At 42.8% G+C, this 26,124-nt stretch overlaps 1 protein-coding gene across 8 annotated transcripts in view; it reads left to right on the top strand.

Annotated features, from left to right (window-relative positions):
- ndst3 (N-deacetylase/N-sulfotransferase (heparan glucosaminyl) 3) overlaps positions 1 to 26,124 on the top strand; it is a 949,017-nt gene that overhangs the window by 681,913 nt on the left and 240,980 nt on the right. For 7 of the 8 annotated variants that reach the window (XM_068039449.1, XM_068039470.1, XM_068039439.1 and 4 more), the window contains one exon: positions 12,005 to 13,311. In XM_068039449.1, the coding sequence (XP_067895550.1) occupies positions 12,331 to 13,311 (981 nt within the window). In that variant the 5' untranslated portion in view covers positions 12,005 to 12,330. Of the gene's footprint in view, positions 1 to 1,805; positions 1,885 to 12,004; positions 13,312 to 26,124 lie in introns of those variants that run through there. The other variant, XM_068039488.1, reaches the window with a different exon arrangement.

Below are 26,124 nucleotides of genomic sequence, written 5' to 3'. Positions count from 1 at the left end.
CCATGTGGGGAAGGGCCCAAATATACAATTAGCTCTGTATATTCATCTCTAATTTCAGTACGTACTGTACTACAGATTTACACTCAAATTAAAAGGTTTGGATAAACTTTTGTTACGCCTTGTAGCTTCTGTGACTTTCCATAAAGTTCCATAAAGAAGTTCTTGCCCTGCCATTTGCTGTATTATTTAAGTAACTGCCCAAAACATACTTTTTAACTCTTCAAATTTGCATTGTTATTTTAGGAAAACTTTTATATCTTCAGGTAGTGGCAAATTTTTTAAATGTACAAAATTTATGAAATACTTTTGCTCTGTTCTGTAGAAAGTCTATTAACATACATTTATTTTTTATTTAGAGATACAGCACTGAAAGAGGCCCTTCGGCCCACCAAGTCTGTGCCGAACATCGGCCACTCATTAATACTAATCCTACATTAATCCCATATTCCTACCACATCCCCCAACCACCTACCGATACTAGGAGCAATTTATAATGGCCAATTTACCTATCAACCTGCAAGTCTTTGGCTTTGGGAGGAAACTAGAGCACCCAGCGAAAACCCACATGGACACAGGGAGAACTTGCAAACTCCGTACAGGCAGTACCCAGAATTGAACCCGGGTCGCTGGAGCTGTGAGGCTGCGGTGCTAACCACTGCGCTACTGTGCCGTGTAAAAGCATTTTAAACACACCGCATAGTGCAAAGGATATTTCTTTAAAGAGCCTTAATCTAAACTGAGATTTCAGTTCCTACACAAACTAACATTAATATTTTTAAAGCAATTATTGGAAATATTATTTCTCATACAAGCCCTTTTGGTTTATCATGAATGAATAAAAAAATCATGTGCCCAGCCTTCTGATTCTGAAATTTGATTTAACTGTATGAGATTGTTGTGTTCTCTATTGCCTGAGCACAAAGCAAGATAACCACTGGCTTTGCTAAGTATTTTAAAATTATGATCCTACAAGGGCTGGCTACAGATCAAACAGAACATATAAACTGTGCTTGTTGAGGCTTTTTTTGCAACAAAATAAAGGTTTGCTTGTTTGTGACATCTTCAATTCTCAGCGTCTGTAGTAACATGTGATATTTTACTCCTGTGCCTGTCATGAGCCTGATCCTGAAAGGATGGCACAGCCTGCGCAAGTGCATTGTGGCAGATCTGAAGATCCTTCGGGAGTTTCCAATCAATCACTTGACTGTGAGTGGAATTCAGTAGAACACTGAATTAGCTCAGAACAGAATGTATTCATGTGTAACAACCCACTATCTGGATGACACCAAAATGGCTCCTAGTCCTTGAAGGTCTTTACAATGATTAGCTGGGAGAATTGGCTGTTTCTGTCAATCACACTGCTTTATAGCTATTTCCACTGACTTCCATGTAGCTGTGATAGACTTGCCTCAACTGAAGGAGAGATAACTGCAGTTGCTGTTCTTTCGTGATGAAGTGGTCCTTGTTTTGCTGCAAAATGTGCCCTGCTATAATCCTTGTGTCAAAGAAGAGGTTGCAATGAACATAATCGTGAATAGAACACTAAATCATTCCAGCTGGGTGAGTCTTAAAGAGGGTCGGTATAGAATGTGACTGAGTTAGCAAGTGTTGAATCACTGGAGTTGTGGGATGTTAAGGGCTTTCTGTGTGCAGCTGTTTGAGCAGAGAACATAAAGTGGCAGTTTTGGTGTGAAATGTGGTGAGCTAAATTATTAAGTGTAAGGTTTAAATGCTTTGGGGTATTTCCTGAAGGCCCTGGAAATTGCTGTTGATCACTTATCTCAACGTCTAACAAAAGGAAAGCTCTGAATCTCTCAAACAGTGCAACTGTGCCTCAGCAATGGATGTCTTGGTTCCTTTGAATTATTTATATTGAACACTTTCGTAAGTACTTTTCTTGCTTTCTTTAGTGTAACAAAACAATACAGCTGCAATGTTGAAGCTAAGAAAAGGTAACGGCAGATAAATGTTTTTAATATTCTATTAATGCATTATTTAATTTTTAATTTGCAGTACCAAATGTAGAATTTTTAGGAGTGTGTACAATTATGTATAATTACTTAAACTCTGCCACGTTTTGAAAAATAAAATACAGTGCAATTCTTTTACCGGCACTGCAATTTTAAGTGGTGTAAAGTTCAAGATAAAGGCCAGCTAGATTTTCAATCTATAAAGTATAGAGTATTGAAAAATAACTATATGCCTATTTTCGTAGAAAGTGCAGTTCGCACATGTTTAACTGTTCACATTTAAATGGTTAATGCTACTCAACGTATCATTATTGTCTTAGTGAATATGCACTGCGCTGAATCAGTTATTGCAGTTTGGACAAATAAACATCTTTTGTACCAAACCGCACTTTAAACATTACTGTAACCTTCAAAGTGTTTGTCACAGCATTTGATGTTCAGCAGCTTCATTTGATTCCTGTTGATTCAGCAAGGGGAAATACTAAAATGACAGAAAGCATGCAAATCTTCATAATCCTCTTTTGTATTGAAGCTTAGAAAAGATGATTTCAGGCATTGCAAAAATAATGTAAGATTAAAATCAGACTGTATAAATCATTTCTTTGCTGAAGTGGAGTTATTGTCATATTCTATATATTAAGTAGGAGCTCCAGGTATGTTTTGAAATGCGCTCTTTTATGTACTTTAACAAAATAAACCTTATCTTAGGGGTCATTTTCAGATCAGTGAGCAGTTATCTTACTGAAAGTGGCAGATAATTAGGGTCTGCACCATAGTATTTTACAATCCTGATGATAGATAACATGCATATTTTGATACATAACATTTCTGTCAACAATGTTTGGGAGTTCTATACCTGAAAAGCAGAATATTATTGGGCGAAAGGGAGGGACATTGGCCCAACAACAAGGATCATACATACTAAAAATGAATCATAACACAACTGAAGTTCTGCTGGCTGAAGACCAGAGTCCAGTTATTTATGGGGATATTTAAAGAATACTGACTGGACAGATGGTAAGGCAGGGTCTGGTTGCCTTTTCCCCACTCCAGCTCTAACATGGCAAAAACCTGTGCAAATGATTAATGTAAACCAGTGACAGGAATTGCAAGCATTCCAGTGGGAGCTCAGTGGAGAATGCCATACCACAAGGAAACCAGTTGACACCACCTGAAAATCAGCAACTAAAGAAACAGCATGTTTAAAATAGCTTCAATAATCTTTATATACAATATTTCATGTTGGTATTTTTTTGTTAGGATTTTTACATCGCTATATTTTTAAAATTAACATGGCTTTTCTTTGGTAATATTTAACATCTGTTTTAGCATCAGCTGAACACCTCATTGCATCAAAAAATGTTTTGGAACTTTTTGTCCTGTCCTTCACCAAATTGTTACTTGAGTTTCTCAAGGGACATTGTTTCCCATTTGAGTGAAAAATAGCAATGTGCCATTTTCATCATGGTATCATGGATTGGCTTGTAACAGTTTTCAGTATCAATGATGTTATCACCAAACAAATGGCATTTTTGCATGGCATGTATAAAGCAGGAGAATGCTTGCCTCACATATTTTGGACAATGATGCCCATTTGGAGCAGCGTGAGCATTCCTCGAGATGTTTCATTTGACTGGAACGACAGCTTGTTCCCAGTCCCTCATTAATAATTTAACCCTTGACTCTCTTGACGATGGAGAGCCATTTGTACAAACGTGTACACTCACAGTCTAAAATGTTATTTCCTGCCTTAAAGCAACCAAGAATAATACGTCCAGCCAATAGTGGTGACTGTAAGCATCGAAAAGCATTCAGCTGGATCTGAATAAGGTGCTAGGATTTGCACCAAACCATATATTCTAAATGGCCGAGTAACCTTCAAAGCGCATGTCATAGCATTCGATGAGCCAACCACAGTCAGTTTCTATTTGCAATATCCCTGTGCTGAGCCCATTGAAGCTGCTAACAATGTCAGAGTACAATAAATTTCCATCACAATTTCAGCTTGATCCTTTTGCTTTCAGTTTGATGTCAAATGTTATTAATGCTCCTGGTGGGGTAGGGGGTTGAGTGGTGGAGAGAATAAGTGGGTAAAGGCTGTAAACTCACAGGTAGGTAGGTTGCTTTTGAATATGGTATTCAATCTCCTTCCATTGGAAACTCTGCTATATCGACATTACAGCTTTAAGTGGAAATTAGAAAGGGAGTTTCAGATAACTACATGTGGATCCCATTCTTGTTTTGCTGGAAGATTTTTAAATTCGGAGGTGGCAGGGGTGGGGTGGGGGGGGAGGGGTTGGTTATAAAGCTTGACCTAAAAAAAGTGGGGAAACTCATCATTCCACCTGCACTGTCCATCTATAGAAATGAATTTCAAAGATGTACTTCATGCAAAAGAGCAGCAAACTTTTTTATTTGCTGACTAATAATGGATGGTATAAGCTACATCAAAAGAGAGAAAGGAATGATTTTTGCATGTCATTGTGAGGCAGTAATGACTCCCGACTCTTCTCTGTCCAAGAACAAAATAAAACTTGCCAGAAATGTTGTCATGATTAGGGTGCCCTTTTAACTTGCTCCCATGAACCACTATTTCAGCACAACATCATCTATTGCGAACAGTAAGCTTAGCATACCATCCTTCACCGCTCTCATTACTGAAATATTAAGACCCTGAAATTACAATGTGGGATCTTTGAACTTGTTTATCTCAAATGGCTTTTTCAGCATAGTTGTTAACCTATTTATTTAAAATGGGTTAATGCCTGCGCTAAAATAGTGGAGAAAGGAATTTCAGACATTAAATATTTTTACAAGCATTTTTCAGGATATTATTTAAGAGTCTTTGTCAATAAAAAAATTCCCTTCTACAGAAAGACCCTATTATATTTCAATAGATGAAACCAGAGAGCAAAAAACATGCATTGGAATCAGACTTTCACATAAATTACAAGTGGGGGATGTACTTGCATGAGAATTGCATTAAAGTTGGCCTCAATGCAGCTTCAGTAAAGTATATGTTAGTATTGGTAGGGCTCTTTAGCTGTTATTAACAATGAAAATACAGACACCCTGCAGTTTCTTACAGTGGCTTTGTGGGCTGTTTGATGGGCACTGTAAGCTACAAAGTAGAAGAATATTAACCTTTTGATGTGAAATGTCCTCTGCACCTCTCCCAAACTAGATCAGTTAACATAGTTCCTCCATAAGAGCAGAAATGACTTTTTGTACATTACATTTAGAAAAACATGGTGGGCTGAATTTTATGACCGTGTCGGTGTTCTTCCCACACGGATGCACCATTGCTGAGCCCCCACGATATTTCGTGCGGGGGCTCATTTAAATGGAGGGAACTGAGCTGCCGCCCCCGATGACATAGAGGAGGCGGCTACTCCGTCCCCGGCAACGGCGTCTGGCGCCACCGCGTAGGCACCAACACCATTTTTGAAGGGCTTCAGGCCCTTCAATCTCATTTAAATTTTTAAAAGTCCCGTTTCAAAGAAAATTGCAGAATACTTTTAATTTTACTTATAATTCCCCTCTCCCACTCCTTCCTCCACACTGAGTCTTCATTTGATAATTTGACATATTCCCCAAAAAACGCCTTTTGATATTCTGAACTTCCCCCCCTGACTTCAGCACCTTTGACCCTCAACCCCTTCCCATCATCCCCACAACCAATAACAATAGTTCTTCCTGCTCCCCCCCCACCCCGCCCTGAGAATTACACTCCTTCCTCCTCCCACCTCCCCACCAGTGTCTCGACTCAATTCCCCATACGGGAATCTGATAGAATGGGACCTCCGGCCACTGGCCGGAATATTGCCGTGGGATGGCCGCCCGGTCCAAGTAAGTTATTTAACATTTATTTGCATCATTATAATACGCAAATGAAGGCTCCGCTGCCGTGCGGCGGGGGGCTGCACTGAGGCCTCGCCGCTGCTGGTAAAATGTGTGCGAAGCCTTCCTGGAGTCAGGGGTCGTGGCGGGCCTCTCCATTAAGAAGTTTCCGGCCCCCCCCCCCACCGAGCCATGACCCATGACATCGGAGAGCCTGCAAAATTCAGCCCAGTAAAGCTGAATTGGAAACTATAACAAAATACCCAATAGTAGAATAGGAAGTAATGTTTGATGAAAATACAAAGCTATCAAGGGGTGTGTAGCTCCAGTATTCAAAGTTAAATACTTGGTTCAGTTGGTGAAAGTCAGAGTCAGAAGGTTGTGGGTTTAAGCCCCACTCCTGGATCCGAAAGTCTAATCTGGACTGACATTTCAGTGGAATACTGAGGGAATTGTGCATTGTCAGAGGTGTCATCTTTCAATGAGACATTAACCCGAGGCCCCGTCTGCCTATTCAGGTAAACATAAAACATCCAATGCTCCTATTCAGAAAAAAATAACTTTCCACAGAATCCTGGCCAAGTTTCCATTAATCTTGTGTGCAGCCAGTTTATTCAGTGCGTGGTACCTTTCAATTGTTTTGTGAGGCCACACAGGTGCGGCATTTAGCACAGAACAAGGCATGCACAGTACCTTCTAGGCTGGTGCATGGTACCTTCTCAGCTGCTGTGTGACTGCGCATGCGCACAGTTTAGTAGGAATATTGGTCCTAGCCAACATTCATTCCCAGCCAACAGCATTGAAACAGATTATATGATCACTTACTTCATTTGCTGTTTACAGGACTTTGCTATGTGCAAATTGGCAGTTGTGTTTTGTTTACATAACAATAGTAACTGCATTTCAAAGTAAGAGATGTGATAAGGTGCAATATAAATATGTCTTTCTGTCTGGTCGTTTCAAGAGATTCAATGAATGCTTAAGCATTTAGGTAAGGGTTAACTATTTAGGAAAAAATATGAATATTTGTATAATATGTATAAAGTGACCTTGACACTGTTTATTAATTATATAAATAGTTACTTTTATGCCAATGCAAATTAACTATAACTGTCCATTCGAATTATTAAGCATTGCTTATTCGTATTATTCTGTGGCCTGATTTGCCGATTGTTTCAACAATTTTTCAAGCAGCTTGTGTTGAACATAGAAAATGTTAATAAAATAAAGCATACAAGCAGCATTATCTCAAAGAATTAAAGCCAGTATTGCCAGTGAACTGGATGACCATAGTGCAACACCTCATCAGTTATCAGCAAAAGGAGTCTTTACAAATCTGTAGGCCAATGTTTCAGTAAAGCTACACTGATTTTAGAGCTTGATATTTTATTTTATTTCGCAGTCATTTCTAGAGGTTTAAAGGGCATCTCTCTGTTGTGGTTACAAACATTTTCTTCATTGAACTTGGTCTAACATTAGGAACAGTTGCCCTCTAGTGCTGAAAGAGAATATGACCCTGTAGTTTCTGCAGGATCGAGGGTGTGTTAAACATGAGTGAAGGGTTAATTCATCAACTCTATAATACAGTGAGTCACCCGTAATAGCCATTGCAGCTTTCTCTTTTATTTCTTCAGGGATCCACAGAATACTGTGTGCTTCATACTTACATCAGCTATTAGTACATTTTGATATCACTGGCAGTAGAATTTGGTCTACTTCAGTAGTATACTTGCAACAGACCCTTGAATCTTGATGTGTTGACTAAGAAGGAAGGTGGTATTAAAGGAGCATGTACTTCCAAGTAATATTAAAACAGCTTTTGAAAAAGTTTTCCAAGTTAATTTGAAGAATCCATCCTGTCAAATTATTAAATGTAAACTGTCTAATGTAATTATTCCACTGCTATTTGTGAAACAAAGTGCAGATGCAATTTTTTTTATAAATAATTATTTTTTTTAAAAATCTATATAAGCCAAAGATCACAGTTTGTTCCCAAAAGGCCTACCATCTTAGAACTGGGCCAGTACATGAAGCCAACAGCCACATCTGTCCTTGACTGACCTCTAATCCAGACCAATGTGCAAATCATTTCAAATTTTAAAAAATATATAACTGATCACACAAAGTCGACAAGTAAGAATATGGCACTTGTGATTAGGAAATACAGTTCATTTAGTTAGCAATTAGAACTTGCAGTGCAGTTATTTTAAATAGGTATAGAAACACCATTTCCCCTTCCCAATTAACAACTTTTCCTGGACATTTATTCTTGAAGACGGTGCTAATTCTGACAAAACACTGCACATCCTGTTTGTTGAGTGCCAACTCCAGGTCTCTGCTGAAGATTCACTTTCTTTCTTATCAGGCCAATTCTGTGATTGAGGGCTCCCAGTGTGGAGAGGTGCACACAGGGAAAGGTGGTGAAGAAATTATCAGCCCAGTATTTCCCAGCCAGGAAGCACTCTTTACTGGGATCGCTCAATCGCAGAATCAGTGCTGATGTTTAACAGTATCATAATCCAGGACTTTATAATTGGTTTTATGGTTTTGTTACACAGGGCTCACAGAGGAAATTTTACCCAGTGATTCCTGAATGAACTGGAATGACATAGTGATTTATTACATGGGTTTAATAGTTTTTGAACTGTTACTATATCTGGTCTGGCCTTCCTTAATGTGTCTGTTTCCCTCTAACTTAAATTTATTTGGAAGAAGACTATTGAATTTGGTGCTTGATGACAGAAATGAATAGAAGTAGCAGATAGCTGTTAAATAATTATCAGGAGAAATATTTAGCTTAGTTGTCCAAGTCAGCTGAATGCTATTTTTTTCAAGTACGATGGGAAAACTGTTTCTAAAGCAGCCACTTGTATGTGCTGCATTATACAATATAAAGTAAGCCAAGGCTTTATTCAGGGTGTGGAAGTATTTGTAGTTTACTGAAAACTCTGATGGAAATTTAGAGATGGGGCAGACAGCTGGTGCCTCAGTCCATGATAATCTAGTTACAATGCTGCATAAACCTCCTATATTTTGTAGAAATCTGAATTGTGGATTCTGCTCATCCTTTAAATGGGAGCCACATTGAGATCACTTTCAGTGTTGGTGCTTTTGGCAATTTCATGTCTTCTGTACCTTCTGTGCAAAGAAAATGTAAATAATTTTCACAAATCATAAATCAAATGACAAAGAAACACATTCTCAAAAGTGTATTTCCCATGGAGGTCACATAAAACGCATAGCTTATCATCTGATCAATGCACCACGTCATTAGAAACTGGTGCAGCTTACTTTCTAAACTTTGTGACCTATTTTTTGTCTTGGACCTTAATGGTATTGAAAGATAGGTGTTGAAAGGTAGGCATTTGCAAGTATAAGCGTGATACAAGTTCATTCATTAGTGTTCAAGGATTTCGTTGGTTTTGTTTATGCCTCATAAGGTTCTGGCACTTATATCTTCTATATATACCCAATATCTTCATATAAAGAGATGACTTGTCTGTTGTCGCTAATGGGGCTTCAGTCAGGTAAGGAGGACTGTCAATAGGAGATGCGTTGCATGAAGAAAGCTAATGTTGGGAAATATTTTCTTCAATATCAGTTTTACTCACAGCCTAAATGTGCGTGAACTAAATAGCAATTCCAAAACAGCAATCCCACCCCCACCCCAAAAAAAATAAAAGTCTACTCATTAAGTAATAACTATGTAGGCCATGATAAAGACCTGTACTATGTTACAGCCAGGTGAGAAAGGTGTCTAGGGGTCCCTCTCAGCCTTCACCTGGTCTTACTGTAACAGGATTTTATTTCTAAACACACGGCTGGAATTTTACGCCGCCCCAGCGGGTCTGATGGTGGTGTGGGGGCGGCATAAAATTGAGTGGCAGGCTCTGGGAAGCCTACCCGCCCCGATACCGCCTCCGAACAAGTTTACAGCGGTCAGGTGGGGGGGGGGAGTGGGAAACAGCCCGCCTGCCCGAGGCCAATCAAGACCCTTAAGTGGCCACTTAACGGTCACTTAAGGGCCCTCGCCCGCCTCCATGTTTATTTTACCCATGGCAAGCGGGTGTGCCGGGGACATGAAAGGACACCCCGCGATAGTTGCCGGCCTTTCCGCGCCCCGGGGGGAGGGGGCCGGGGCATGGCAGTCGGGCACAGAGTGCCCGATTGAGTGCCGCCCTCCACTCCCAACCCACCCCCCGGATCCAAGACGCCCACTCCCCCCAAACGACCGATCCCCCTGGTGAAGCAACCGAAACTTACCCACTCTCTCGGGTCCATGGCGTCGGCTGGGCTGCAGTCCCAGCAGTGGCCACCGCTCCCGGTGGCGCTGCTGAGACTAAGAGCTGCCGGCCCGCTGATTGGCCGGCAGCTCACTGAGGCGGGACCTCCTCCTTCAAGTGGGTGGAAGTCCCGCCTCGAACCAATTAAAGCCTGGGGATCCGTAAAATACGGGATGGATCCCCAGGCTGGGCGGAAGTGGATTCGTCACCAACATTTACGTTGGAGTCCAGCTCCCGTCCGCCGACTGTAAAATTCCGGCCACTGTGTTTTTAGTTCCCCCTTGGTGAATCCTTGTTCACCTCTTTTCAATTATAAGGCAAAGAAACCAGCACAAACAGGTTTTCTCAGGTTTAAAGTAGAAACGTTGAAACTGATGAAACTTGAACTTAAACTCTAATTTGGTTAATGCCTCAGGATACACGACATGCCCACGCTAGCATGCATGCATGATACACACATACAAATAGAGAAAGAAAAAAACAGAAGAAAAATAAAGTGGAAGAGTTTGAGGTAATATCTGAAGAGTTTTTGTTACAGTTCTTCAAGCTCACTGTAGAGTCCTTGATTGTAGGTAGATCTTGCTTTTTGTTGGGTCCCAGTATTCTTCTTGAACCTTGTTCGCTGAAGGAGACTTTTCTCTCTTGGGGTTCATGTGTCTTCAGAGGCTTGTGAGTAAGAGATGGGAGCAAACAGGAGAGATCCTCTCAGTCCAGGAGCAAACAGTCTTTCCTGAATTCAAAATCTCTTTGGCCTGTTCAAAAAAAAAATCCTGGAGCAGCCAGTTAGTCATGTGACCAGTTGGTCTAACCAGTCCTGGCCCTTGTGGATTGTATCCCCCTCAACAGGCCCTGGAATACGCTTCCTCACCTTCTATGTCTGTTAGTATGTAAATTTTGTTTTCCAGCCACGGCTGATCTGTTTAACAAGTCATTTCCTCACTCCAACAACAGTTAAAAATCAATTTTCATGACAAAATTAATGTGCCCCATTCTTGGCAGGTGGGCCTAGCATGACAACTATAAAACAAATATTGGTGTACACAGGGGAAAAAAACACAAAAAGTAGGAGCTAAATTCCTATGGTGTTTGAGGGAGGGGTTGTCGTTCAAAAGAAGGGCAAGATCAGCACATCTATTGGTTATTCTTGAAAAATAAGCATTGGTGGATTTAAGAGGGATGTGACAAACGTGGTCACAGCATCCTTATTAATCCCAGTCCTAATGTCAGACTTTTCGCCTGATATATTTCCCAATGTTAGCTTCCTTCATCCATCTCCCATTGGCAGTCCTCCTTAGCTGACTGAAGCCCCATTGGCAACTTAACAGCAGACAAGGAGAAGCTATATGTGCCAGAACCTTCTTAGGCATAAGCAAAATCAACTAAATTCTTGAACACTAATGAGTGAACTAATATCGCACTTTCTGTTGTAACTTGATGCACTGTATTTTTTTTATCCTATTCATATCTAAAAAGTGCTGGTACTTAAGTCTATGCTTAATGTTGGGAGAAGTTGATATATACACATACATTTATTATTTTTTATATTTATCAGAAAATTCTGCTGTTGATAAATATTAATGAAACATTGAAATGTATTATCCAGCCAGACAATTTGGAAGGGATACACTCTAATGGAAATGCTTTCACCATCAAAAAGGGCAATGTTCCTTTCCTTCCTTTTTAAATAAAACACTTTAATTGCATGATTTCCAGAAAACAGGTGGTCAAGCACTGTATGCAAAGTTAAATTGCCATTAAGAATAATCCCTTTGGCACACTGTGGGAAGAATAAGTATGTTTAATATGCTTTTGATGGCTCTTAATTGGCCTGTGCGGGGCAGAAAGTGGAATACTGGTGCTTTATTAAAGCAGCTTGTTCTGTCTAACTATTTTTTTATACTTTTTCTGCAGATTAGATCAGTCTAATGGGAACTTCTGGCAGACATTTTCAGCCGTGAAGGTAGTTCTGCCCAGGTTTGGTACCACTTCAAACGAAAATGGAACAATGTTCAGATTCAGGTAAAAATGATCAATGATCCTTTGTGTAATCGGCTACAGAAACCCAGAAGAGAGTTGAGCCAACTGCTTCATCCTGTCAGCTTTGATGAAGAACGACAGTAATTGTTTCTGCAATGGTTACATGAGTTGCGGTGGCATACTGGCAGAAGTTGTTTGTATTCTGTTCACTGTCGAATCATAGAAGGGAACAAAGACAGGAAAAGGTGACAAAACAAAACATGAATTTTTTCATTAAGTTTCGTAGGCATTTGCGAAGGATGGTGATCTTATTGGCCGCCTTTTGCATGGTGAGTGTTATTATATCAGCTTATTACCTATATACTGGCTACAAGCAAGAGCTGGAACTTTCTAAGCCAACTCCAGAACAAGATTGTGGAGATCCCAAAATTCTACCTTACAGATTGTTTGAAATGAAGACTGCAAAGCCTATTGACACATCTAGAACAGACCCTAAAGTTCTGGTATTTGTCGAGAGTCAATATTCACAGCTGGGACAGGAGATTGTGGCAATTTTAGAGTCAAGCCATTTTAAACACCACACTGAAATTGCCCCTGGCAAAGGGGACATGCCAGCCCTTACAAACAAGGACCGGGGAAGATATGCACTTGTTATATATGAAAATATTTTAAAGTATGTGAATATGGACTCCTGGAATAGAGAGCTGCTAGATAAATACTGTATGGAGTACAATGTTGGCATTATAGCATTTCACAAAGCTAATGAGAATAGTTTACTGAGCACACAGTTGAAGGGTTTTCCATTGAACCTTCACACCAACCTTGCCCTCAAGGATTGCTGTATCAACCCACGCTCTCCTTTGCTGCATATCACCAAAGCTAAAGAAATTGAGAGAGGCCCACTGCCAGGAGAGGACTGGACTGTGTTCAAGTCCAATCACTCCACCTATGAGCCTGTGTTACTAGCCAAACCAAGATCCACTGAAAACATTCCGCATCAGATTGCTGACGAGATTCTGCACGCTACCGTGGTTCAGGATCTGGGGCTACACGACGGCATTCAGCGAGTCCTCTTCGGCAACAACCTGAACTTTTGGCTGCACAAACTTATCTTTGTGGATGCAATCAGTTTCCTTTCAGGGAAGAAATTGTCACTCTCCTTGGAAAGGTACATTCTGGTGGATGTTGATGACATATTTGTCGGGAAAGAAAGAACAAGGATGAATGTTAATGATGTAAAGGTAAGGACAGCACTTCAATGCATGTAGGATTCTGACCTTGATTTCAAAATAATATTTGTTGCATTATAAGGCCAAAAAGAAATCAATGAAGCCATTCAGAACATTCTATGTAAAATATATCTGAGAGTTAAACACAAAAGCAACCTTTTAGAGTAGGATGGCTACTTTTACCTTGAATAAAAATTCCTCCCATCAATGAGTTTTAATACACTTTGGTTGTTACAAACATTTGCTATTGCTGGACGATCAATGGCGCATTGCTTACGAAATTGATCTTGAGAAAAAAAGATTTGTTTCCAGCATTTTTTTCTTTCTACCTTAGATTGCTGTTGCTAAGAGAATGTTTACTATCTCATTGAAAGCAAGATACAAGGCAGCTCTTCATTGATGAATAACCTGGTATAAAGGCTATTGCTCTCAATTATCCTTGGGATGTTTTAACTTTTAGCTGTAAGAATATAGGGGTGAATTTGGACCTTGTTGCACTTGTTTTCCAAGAACAGATCACCCACCTGTTATAAAACCCATTTGATTTTTATTACATTGATATTGCCTATGCAACAAAGCCAAAAACTTACCCCGAGGTTGTTCGGTCGATTAAATCAGGTAATCTTAAAGAAAACTCACTTGGCTGAGTAAGTGCCCCACATGCAGATCGAGGAGATGCCAGGATCAACCCAAATCTGTTCTGAAGTAACTGATTTCAGCAACAGTAATGTTAAGGGTGCTCCATATGGCCTTGTACATCTAGAAAGAAGAGAGGGAAAAATTAGGCAGGGTTCCCACTCCTGATGGCTATCCAGACTTCTACTTGTATATGTGCGGATGGTGACATCTGCAGATAATCGTGAATATGCTGCCCCCAATAGTCAAATAGTTTGTTACAATCACTGATTGGTCTCACATATGTCTACTGACTACCTGAGTAATGTATTAGAGAGTAAACAGCATCTTTGGAATATCTCCAGGGAAGGAAGACAGATGAAAAATATATAAAGAAGGAGGAACAATCAATGTGATAATGGTGCTTTAATGTTTTTTGCAACTTTAAAATTTGATAAGCCCCAAAGACAGAGCTTTAGGAGTTGTTACACATTTTCTTAATTATGACATGCTCAGATCATCATCATCATTCAGCCTTATCACTCCATGTGGAATATAGGTCTTCTACTGTTTCTCACTGTTGAACTCTGTTTTGAGCAAACACTTCCAACTGATCCCATGTATAGTCTACTCTTTCCATGTGGGCACCCACCGTTCTAGGCTAACTGATTTGTGGTCTGCCTGGTCTTCCTTTTTCTTGGGGATTACATTTCAATGACAGCCACAGGTTAGAGGGAAGAGAGTATTCTCAATCCAACCCAAGTTTCTCCATTTTATTTGCAACTCTGTTACCTCCTGCCCATTTTTCCCCATAGTTACTTATTCTTGATGGTCTTTGGCCAGCGGATCCCCAAGATTAGGCATTTATTGCCAAATGTCTGTAACTTGTTTGTCACAGTTTTCATTTCTCTCCATGATTCTGCTCTGTACAAAAGCACTGATTTGACATTAGTATTAAAAATGTAAAATATAGGCCTGGAGTTTAACTTACTGACCCGCCCTGTAGCGGGGTGCTCAGTAAAGCACGGGACAGCTAGAAGTTGAGGGAAAATGAGTGATTGGGGTGGGGAGGTCGATCTCAGTGGTGGTGGGAGGAGGTCGACCTCGGCGAGTGGGGACCAATCCCACTGCTGATCCTAGGCGGTGGTGGGGGAGGTTGGAGGCCTCAGGAGGGGACACATAGGAGGCCTCAGGAGTGGACAGGTAGGAGGCCTTGGAAGGAGAGAGGTCAGAGGCTTCAGGCAGGGTGTAAATTGGAAGCCTTGGTGGATGGTGAGGGAGAACAGGGGGGCCTCCTGATTGTGGGTGGTTGCCCAGGCAGGCATGCTGGATTCAGCAAGTAGGTGTAAAGTACTTAGCTCCTGGATTTGACAGCCCTCGTCGAGATGTAGTTGTTGGGTTTCTTGAGGCTCAGGAAACCAGCCATCCACAGTTAAATTTGAAAAGTTAAATAACAATCGCATTACAGTAATTAAAATGCCAACCTGCCTCTTTGGAGCGGATTGAGCACCCGCCCACCATCCCACTTCCTTAAAGCTGGAAGTGGGTGGGTTGGAGGCAGGTTGATGTCAGGATTCTGATTTTCAGGATTTTAAACCCCCATCTGAGCCAAACCAACTGTATTTTGTGGTTAAAATTCCCCCTTTGGTCTTTTGAGATAAAACCAGGCAAAAACCAGGTAAGGGGTGTAAGGGCAGCAACATACTAGGCTGTCATCCTGTTGCCTCCTGCAGAGTCCCGATATTAACCTGCTCTTTTGAACAGGTGAGCAGGATACCTACAGGAAGGCAGCAGGTTCTCCTTTATATACCTCTAAATATGCAGAGGGGTCCAAAGTTGTCATCAGAACTTGATCTGCAATTTTAGGCCGAGGCCTAGGCAGGGGAGTAGTGACAGCCTTGCTGTCAGGCCAAACCTGCCTGGAGATGACTTGTGGGCCAGAATGAGCTAGTCCGGTAGGTCTTAAAAATTTATTTCCGCTTTCCTTGTGGTCCAAGAGAAGCAGGAATGCTGCTTTGGGCTCTACAAGGAAATATTGGGTCTCGTTTGCCCTGGGCTTCCCCGAGTGCAATTGCTGCACTTCCCCAACACCAGCCCCCAACTTGGGCAAAGTCTAAATCGTCCAACTGGCTATATCACTGTATGACAAGGCTTTGTCCTTCACCGTATCCAGTCTATCACTCAGACAAACAACAAAGGTGACAACAAGCATCCCTGTCATACTCCAGTTTCCCCTTCAAAGGGTTCTGTGAAGGTTCCATTGTGTATTATGCTGCATGATGTGTTTTGGTATGTTTTTTTGGGCCTAGCTAATTTATGGCTCCAGTATTCCCAAAATATTTTGATGTATGCTATCAAATGCCTTTTCAAAATCTATGATCATGAAGCAGAGAGGAGTTCCATTCAATTGATTGTTCCATTATGACACATTATGTGCATTGCAAGATTTGTAAAAAGTAACCTGTTCGTCTCCTAGCCATTTGTCCAATGTTGGCTTCGGTTTTTCAAAGGCAATTATGTTTAAAAACTTTCCCTGGTTCAGAAAACAATGTAATGTCTTGCAATTTCTGAGCTCACCTTTATTTGGTAATATTATGATGTAGACATGTTTCCAGTCTTCAGGTATTTCTTCTGTCTCCCATATCTTCGTGAAAAGTTGGAGCAGTATTTCACGAGATGTTGCCAAGTCTCCTTTAATGACTTCTGGTGGTATACCATCTGGGCTTGGTAGATGTCAGCTGTGGTTTAGCAGTGGCATTCTTGTCTCTAAATCAAGATTGTGAGTTCAAGCCCCACTCCAGAGACCTGAGGTGTCGAATTTCGGATGAGATGTTAATCCAACGTGGATGTCAAAGATTTCATTTTACTATTTGAAGGGAAGCAAAGGAATTCTCCTGGTGTCCGAGTCAACATTTATCCTTCAACTAACACTGAAAATAGATGACTTGGCCATTTATTTTATTGCTGTACCTGAGACCTTGCTGTGTGAAAATTGGCTACTGTGTTTTCTACATTACAACAGTGACTGCCCTTCAAAAGTAGTTAATTTGCTGTAAAGTGCTTTGGGAAATCTTGAGGTTGGGAAAGGTGATACATAAATTCAAGCTGTTTCTTTCCCACTCTTCTGTTTCTTTATGGCCTCCTTGGTTTCTCCTCTGCTAGTTTTGTTTATGTCTACCTGGAAAGAGATTTCTGCTGGTTGTATGTCTGGGGATTGATTACATTAGATCAAATTGGCAGTTGCTTGAAATGCTCTGTCCATTTTTTGAGCTGATCATTTTGTTATATTCGTGCTGTGTCACTTTGTTCTTCGCTGACTGGTCTACTGTTTGACGTATCCCTGCAAGCTTCCTTGTAAGATTGCACAGTTCTTTCATGTTTCCTTGTTTCACTTTATCTTCTGATTGTTTGGCTAGATTTTCAAAGAGCGTTCTCTGATCATGTCTTTTGCTTCTTTCCATTTCTTTGTCACCCTTTGAATACTAATGTGTTTCTGCTTTAACTGCTCTTGTTCAACTATTATTTAAGGCGGCATTTTTTTCTCTTTTATTTTCAGTTTTTTCAATGTTTTTTTTGAGATCCACTCTTTGTGATTTCTCTTTCTTGACACTGCCTTTGTTATTTGTTGTCAAGTTTGTTCGAGTGTTGCTTCGTCTGTCTCTTGTAGGTTTTTCAAGTTTTATTGGCAAGGGTAATTTGAAAACTAGCTTTCTATCTTGAATCAGCTCCATGTTATGGGGGAATTTTATGGAGGCAACGGGGTCTTGGCCACTGGCTGCACAGTTGGCAAGAGACCTGCACTGCCTCCTCCGGGAAGGCCCTCTGGAATTGTATGCCAATCGAGCAGTTGAGACATCACGGTCAGGCCTTTTGTGGAATTAGGACCCCAGGGGTGAAGTCCCTCTTGCCAAGAGCTACTGGCAAATCAGAAGCCGGCGGCTCTTTTGCCCAGCAACGCCACCAGGGAGGCAGTGGCTGTTGCACGAAAGACACCCACCCAAGGCCTGGGTCGGCGCTGGATCCCAAACACAGTTAAGTGATGATGCAGGGTGGGGATGACTGAGGAGTAGTGTAGGGGAGTCGGTAGCAAGGGAGGGGTGTCTCTCAGCAGGCCCCCCTCTTTCCTGATGCCGGGTCCCTCAATCAGGCAATGACTGCCTTTGAACGAGGAACACCCACCCCCACCCCCCTGGAGCCGGCAGGCAATCCGCACAGGTTTGCATGCTGTGCTCCCCATGTGCCCGTGTGGCAACAGGCCAACGCTCCGCTGGGTTAATGCCACCAATAGTGGGAAGAGGCCCTTAATTGGGAATTAATTGCCCCTTAAGGGCCTCAACTTGTGGCGGGGCCTTTATTAGCCGAGGTACAGAATATAAGAGCAGGGAGGTTATGATGGAGCTGTATAAAATGCTAGTTAGGCCACAGCTGGAGTACTGTGTACAGTTCTGGTCGCCACACTATAGGAAGGATATGATTGCACTGGAGAGGGTGCAGAGGAGATTCACCAGGATGTTGCCTGGGCTGGAGCATTTCAGCTATGAAGAAAGACTGGATATGCTAGGATTATTTTGCTTAGAGCAGAGAAGGCTGATGGGGAACCTGATTGAGGTATACAAAATTATGAGGGGCATTGATAGGATAGATAGGAAGAAACTTTTTCCCTTATCAGAGGGGTCAATAATCGGGGGCATAGATTTAAGGTAAGGGGCAGGAAGTTTAGAGGGGATTTGAGGAAAAATGTTTTCACTCAGAGGGTGGTTGGAACCTGGAACACACTGCCTGAAGGGGTGGTAGAGACAGGAACCCTCACAACATTTAAGAAGTACTTAGATGAGCACTTGAAACACTATAGCATACAAGGATATAGGCCAAGTGCTGGAAAATGGAATTCGAATAGATAGGTGCTTGATGGCTGGCACGGACATGATGGGCCGAAGGTGCTGTTTCTGTGCTGTATAACTCGATGACTCTACATCCTGGTACTTAGCTCATTAGCATACTAAGATCTTAAAGGGCCATCACTCTTAAAAACAATCACACAACATCCCCCTTCTTTCCAAAGATAAGTCTAGTGTGCTAATAGTGAAAATATATAACATTGGATAACAGCAAAATTATTTACACATGGATAAAGATATGAACTTTACAAATATAGAGGCGCAAAAGTCCATATATCATCTCGGTGGTTTGACAACTCTTGCTCAGGGAATTTGCATCTCATCTGTTGCTGTTATTTCTGAAGGTTCTCCCACTCTGCATTCAGTTTCTGTTGCTGTGCCTTCAGCCTGCTAACATACTCTGTTGCTTTTCTCAAGATGATCACTATTGAGGCTTTGCCATTCTTGGAAAGTTCCGGCACCTCATCTCGAAGAGCCAATAGACGATGCTGTGATGCTGTGCGCCAGAAGCTGTGACAGTGGGTAGATCGTGATGTCAAACAGCCTTTCAGGCTGATTTGTTGCACGTTCTGCAAACTTGGACCTCACAGGTCCAGTTAATACCCTCCCCTAATGACTCACAGCTAGACATATGTTCAGCTGCACAAGGGGCCCTCCCCACTAGACTATTTAAGGGGCCAGCCATTTAACTTAAAGGTAAGGCGCTTTTCACTTACTTTTGAAAAGTTTGTGAAAGTATTGTGGTGTGTTCTTGGAGGGGTTTAGGATAACTTATTGGTTCTGGAAGGTGTGTTGCTGCATCTTGACAGGAAGGTCAAAGGAGTTTGCGACCTGAATACAGAAAGGCTGCTACAGGTATGGGGGCTGTAGTTGCAGTCCCTCATGGTCTGCAAAACGACAGGGAGATGCAGCTGAGCCTGCAGGGAGGGGAAGCTCTGCAAGGAGGAAGGAGGAGGAGGGCTCACCACAGAAGGCCCTACCTATATCTCCTACCTTCACCTCAGCCAAGAGCAATGCCTGAGGCCCCTGTGATTTACCAAAGAGATGGTCACAGCACTGTTCCATCTCCTTTTACATCAGTCTGAGAATGGTACTGCTATTGGCAGTTAGTGTCACCATCACTCTCGACTTCCACGGGACCGGATCCTTCCATGAGGGAGCAGGCAACATTGCCAACATTTCCCAGTTTGTGGTTAAGGAGGTCGTGTATGTCAGGAGAGGAAACTTCATAATTTTCTCTTTAACCAGAGAGAACCAATAGGAGTGGGCATGTGGCTTTTCTCGGTTAGTGGGATTCCCAATAGTGCAGGAAGCCATTGGCTGCATGCACATGCTCTGCAGACCCCACATGTAAATGCAGAGAGGTGCACGACCTGCAAAGGATTCCAATCCATTAATGTGCAGTTGCTTTGTGACCATCTTGGCATGAGTTGTAGCAGTCTGGGCTGGCTTGCTGGCTGATGGGCTATAGCAAGGGTACTGGCAGAGTGGCAAAGCTGGGAGGACATCTTGAGAAAAGACAGCGGGTTCATATTCCATGGAGCCACTGCCACTCTCCCGGGGCAGTACATCAACAACCTTAGTAATCTGTTGGAGGACAGATTTCTGAACTGTTGTTGGAGTTTGCATGACCTCAGTCTGAACTTGCACTGCAGCATTGAGTTGCTGGGTGTCTTCCGCTGTGCTCCAATGGAAGTTGAGACCTTGGCCACCAGATGCTGCATCACAGGTGGATTGGCAAGTGCTGTCATGGAGTTGGCCACCACTTCAATGCTGGAAAGGATGACTCAAAGCTCTGCACAAAGCCCTGTGCCAAGTTGGAGCTGGACTTCTCCATGCTCCTTGACAGTGACAAGAGGCTGTCCGGCCTGCCAATGCATCAAACATCTCGGTGTGCATGTTCATCAACATTCTCCTGTAGGCCACCACATTGAATTCCTCGTCTGAATCCCCTGAAGCAGAGCTCATCTAGGACCTCACCCTCCAGGGAGCTGACAAACAAACTGCCCTATCCCCTTGTCCTGCTCGTGGTCCACTCGTGTTCTGTGACTCAAGACGTGTGTATCCTAACTCTCTACTAGCCTCTAAAGTAGGCACGATCCCAGTATCTGAGCTGGTGGCTGAGTGTCAGATTAAGTGACGATACTTCTTCATCGCCAGTCTGGTGCAGCTCTTGCCCTTCCTCATGAGCCTGCAGTGGCTGCTGACCAGGCAGCAATTCTTGGGTACCTGAAAGCAGAAAATCAGTAGGAGAGAGTTGGGTGAGGGAAGGGGATTGGAGTGGAAAGCAGGAGGTTCATGATCTGCAGCATGCATTTCATGCCAGGTAGCAGAATATGCGTGTGGTGAGATTTGACAAAGGGCATAAGGGAGGAAAATATCATCATCCTGAATGTTCTCACTGGCATTAGAGGCCATGACCTCTGTCTGACCCCATGATGCGAAGTACAGTCTCCTCCAGTAGGCTCAGGTGATGCAGGCGTGCCTGTCCCTCTCCGGTTCTACTCTGCTCCCTGTGCTTATGGATCATCTTGTCCTGCAAGAGAGAGGGAAGGATGTCAGTGAGTGTGTTGCAATGTATTTTGGGTGCTGTGCCTGCCAAAGCTGAATAGTTGGAGGTATGAAGAGGCTGTGAAAGGTGGTTGCGAGGCTTACATCATTGTGTATGAGAGTAAGTTGGAGCATCTGAATGTTAGGCCTCAGTCCTGACTGCTGGGACTGCTGATGGATGAGTGATGGGGATGTGGTGCATTGAACAGTGTGAGATGCTGGTGTTGTGGTTAGTAGGAGATGTCATGTGAAGATGCATACACTGTCCTTGATCACCTGCATGAGATCATTGAGCTTCTTGTGGCATTGCTGCCAAGTCTTCGAGGCCAGACTCCAGGAGGTGATTGTCGTCACAACCCTCCCCCCGCACCCTGCCACCTGCTCCCATTCCCTTCTGAGGATGTTCCTTGAGAGACTTCTGGACCTGAGTGAAAATATGACCACTCTCCTCCTGTCAACCTCCTGGACTAAAGCCTTCAGTGCCGCATCTGAGCACCTAGAAATGGCTGTTGCTCCATTTGGTGTCCTCCTTATATGCATATGTTCTGATGAAAGGTCGCAGACCTGAAACGTTAACTCTGCTTCTCTCTCCACAGATGCTGCCTGACCTGCTGGGTATTTCCAGCACTTTCAGTTTTTATTTCAGATTTCCCGCATCTGCAATATTTTTCCTTGAGTCAGCAGTAGCATCTGTGCTGAGTGCAGCTCCCCTTTAAGAGGGGCAGACTGCCTTTAAGAGGGGCATACTGCCTGTAAGAGGTGCAGGCGAGCTGAAACATGCTAGCCATGCATGCTGCTGGGCTCCCTTTTGAGTATTCAGTCAGCCAGCAGCACAGGTCACACTCAGCTGAACTCAATTATTCAAAGGAGGAGGCAGCATCAAGTTTGTGTGGTGCCTGTCTCAATGTGTGTGGGTGTGGGCTAATTGCAAGCCCATTACCCAAAAAGGAAAGCAATCCAATTTTTCGCCCTTTATGTTTAAACCTGAAAGAATGTATATGTAAGTAGTATTTGAGGCTGCATCTGCTCCTCTTTTCACTCTACATCTATTAGTGGTCTCCTAAATGTCCAGTTGTTACAGATGCGATCTATTTGGTTTTCAGCACTACTGTCTGGCGATGTCCATGTAGCCTTGTGAGCCATTTTGTGGGGGAAAGACACTTTCATCAATGACAAGGTTATTTAGAGCATATAGGTCATTTCATTGTTCATTTCACCTACTCCTTGCTTTCCGATAATTAATTTGCAGCCAGTGCTGTCATATCCAATTGTCTGTCCACTGATGGATTTATTTGCTACGCTATGTTAAGTAGCAACAGCATTTTTAGATCCTTTCTTTCCTACTTGCAAAATAGTCACAGGCCTTTGTCCAGCTATAGAAAGAAAAATAAATGCTGCATATGGTTGAATTTATACTGTGGCTCTTTTGGTGCAGTGCCATTTCTGAACACGTGCAAGACCACTGTACTTCTTAGAGTCCTTACTGATTAATGGACACCTGAATGATAATCAAACTGAAGAATCCACACAAAGTTGTAAACCATGAAACTAGTGTGATACGTCTGAAACTCACTTCTATCTAACCATTACTTTCCTAACACGAAAACAGAAAATGCTGGAAATGCACAGCTTGTCTGGCAGCATCTGTGGAGAGGGAAACAGTTAAAGTCCCAGGTTGATGACTTTTCATCAGACAAAAGATCATCAACCTGAAACACTGGAGTGGGTTGGAGTCAGGTGAGATGTAAAAGTTTAAAAATCCCAAACCCAACCCCAACCTGTCTTCAAACCGCCTACTTCTGGGTTTGAAAGAGGGTGGATGGGGGTGGCAGCCAATCTACTCCCAAGAGGTGGATTGTTAATTTAACTATTGTAATGAGGTTGGGAGCCTCATTTTTAACCGGTCTTGCAGGCTTAACCATGGCTGGCCGGGTTTCCCAGCCTTGGGAAACCTGGCAGCTCATGGGAGGCAAGGACAGCTTCGGGGAAAAGGCCTTTATAGCATTGCTTGTGGGCTAGGAGGAGCAAACGTGCTTCAACACCACCCGTCCCACCCCCTAAGCTAAACTGCTCCCCGCTATCTGATCCCTCCACCTCCATTGGGCTTCCCCTCCCCTGCCATCGGACCCCCTACCCATCCACAAACCCCTGACCTGGATTTAGAGATGGCCCCCCCTGCTCCCACAAGCAGTAGGCTCCCTATCTGCTCCTGCAGCATTCCTCACCTGACTGGGAGACAGGCTGTCAATTAGGGTCACTATTGGGCAGGGATCCTGTCAAAACCAAAGATGCACACTATGGAGTCAAAACATGGACTTCCAGTATTCCTGACTAAAGCTTTTCCCATGAACTCTTTTTCTCTCTGCACAGATGTTCCCTTATCTCCTGAGTATTTCCAGCATTTCCTGTTTTGATTCCAGATTTCCAACGTCTTCAGTATTTTACTTTTCTAATATATCTACATTTTGTTTTCCCCAGGGGTTCAGTTGGCTTGCAATGTGAACTGAGCCACAGACATCATAAAGATGGCAGGTTTGTGCATTGTTACAAAAGCAAAATACTGCGTATGCTGGAAATCTGTAACAAAATAGAAAATGCTGGAAAAAATCTCCACAGGTCAGGCAGCATCTGTGGAGACAGAGACGGAGTTGACGTTTCAGATCTGTGTGACCTTTCCCCAGAACCGATGCCATTGTTGTTTGTGCATTGTCAGCTGTTCTTAGCCAGGGCAGCAGTAGGATGCTGGCAACTGGCCTTTGTTCATTGTTGAGCCTTGACATTGAGTGTTGGCAGACAACTCCATGGTGGGCAGCACGACTGAACTATAGATGGGCCACAACAGAGAGGAGTTCCCACTACTGATTATTACATGATGACTCATATAGGAAAGTGTTGCGCATGGACATCAGGTGAGGACATGATGAGTTTAAGTAGGATGAAGGTGTGCCGTGATTCAGTAGCCTGCCAATACACAATGACAAGGCTGAACCCTGAAGAATGGTCACTTGGGGAGGTACTGGGGAGTAGATGTTGCACTGGAACTATACAAAGCACCTTTAAGGGAAGATAAGAGAAAATTGAAGGGGAAGAAAATAAAAATAATGCGTATTTTCATCCCGTTAATCTAATTCAGAGCTTCAGATGGGTGAAGCTTGAGCATATAATGTGATGTGAACTGCAGGTCAGCTTATTACTGCCTTGAAATCCCCCAGGAATTAATTAAGTAAGTCTTCAATAAAATATGGCAACTGAAGTCAGCCAAATGCAAAGATTTTCAGCTGATAATATTTCTGCTATTAGAGTGTAACAAGCTTTATGTTTCTTATTCAATAGTCAGTATATCCTTTCCAGACTATCGCATCATTATATCAGCTAGCAAGAAACAATCCTCTCCTACCTACGCAGCTAGAATGGAAGGAGAGAAAGAGCACAAGGGATTAAGAAGGAAAAGGAAGCAGGTTTCTTCTGCATGTATACTACAGGCTAATATATAATGGGGGCTAAATTGGGTAGCCCATGAAAACAGGTGCAGGGATCATGATGCGCCTCCATTCCTTCTGATGCAGGCAGCATGCAAACATTGTGCTGCTTAATCATTTACATGATAGCTGCTTACAGACCAGTGCTAAATGCACCATTGAGTGGCTACACATCTCATCAGGGGTCCAGGTCCATGCGAGGCTGGCACCGTTTAAAGCTAGCTTTAAAGGGGAGTGCATTCTGGTTGGAGCCGATGTTAGAAGTGACTGGGAAGACATTCTGAGTAGAAAGAAGCATGACTAATGGTGCAAAGGGAGAAAGAGCATGCTCAAAAGTTCTCCAAAGCAGAACTGGAGGCCTTGGTACAGGAGGTGGAGAGGAGGAGAAATGTCTTCTATGCAGGAGGTCCTCAATAGCAGACATTGCAAAGGCAATAGGGGCAGATAACTATCATGGTCAATGCAAGCAGTGTAGCTCCGAGGACCTGGATGCAGTGCCGTAGAAGGTTAATTACCTCTCACGAGTGGTCAAGCTCAATGAGTTCATCTTCAAATGCCATATCATTAAAACGAAACCACCAGCCTCACACACTGCTCAAGTCACCATCCTACCTTCACTCAGCTACCAACAATCTCTATCAATCACAGCTCTTACCCACATTTGTAGCTTCACTCTCACCCTCATAAACTTAGCACTGCTGCAAGCCTCACACCCACATCTCACAACTTTCCCACTCTGACAGCTATTCAAACATGACAGCCATATCAGCCAAACAGATTGCACTATACACCTTGCTCCCTCTTGCAGGAGAAGATGGCGCACAACCAGGGGCTGCAGGAGCTAACCAGAGGGGAACCAACACGCTTGAAGATCCAAACCCCCGTGGAAGAGACGGTGATGACATTATTGGGATGCTTAATGCTGAGGCCGTAGCCAGCGGCAGGGCTGAAACCACTGAAGCTAATGGTATCATCTTTCCTAATCTTTCTCCTCATATCCCACTTTACTTGCATCTCAAACTCTCTTCTGATTTACAAGTTGCAAATGGTAAATGCATGCACTCCTTACTTTACACCTCCTCCTTGCAGAACAACCTTACCCTTGTGCCTTTTTCCTGACAAATACCCAAGAGGTGCAACCTAACCAGGCAGTGGAGGAACAATAAACAAAGAGTGATGATACAATCTGTCCTCCAACACAATGTTAGGAATGCTAAGGTGAAACTGGTGGCAGTGGCAGTGAGGAGCATGAAACTGCTGTTCACTCTCACAATGGCAGCATT

Source organism: Heterodontus francisci, chromosome 1 (genome assembly GCF_036365525.1).
Source record: "Heterodontus francisci isolate sHetFra1 chromosome 1, sHetFra1.hap1, whole genome shotgun sequence".
NCBI lineage: Eukaryota > Metazoa > Chordata > Chondrichthyes > Heterodontiformes > Heterodontidae > Heterodontus > Heterodontus francisci.
The sequence above is the reverse complement of the archived record's forward strand: the minus strand, read 5'-3'. Positions and strand labels throughout refer to the sequence as shown.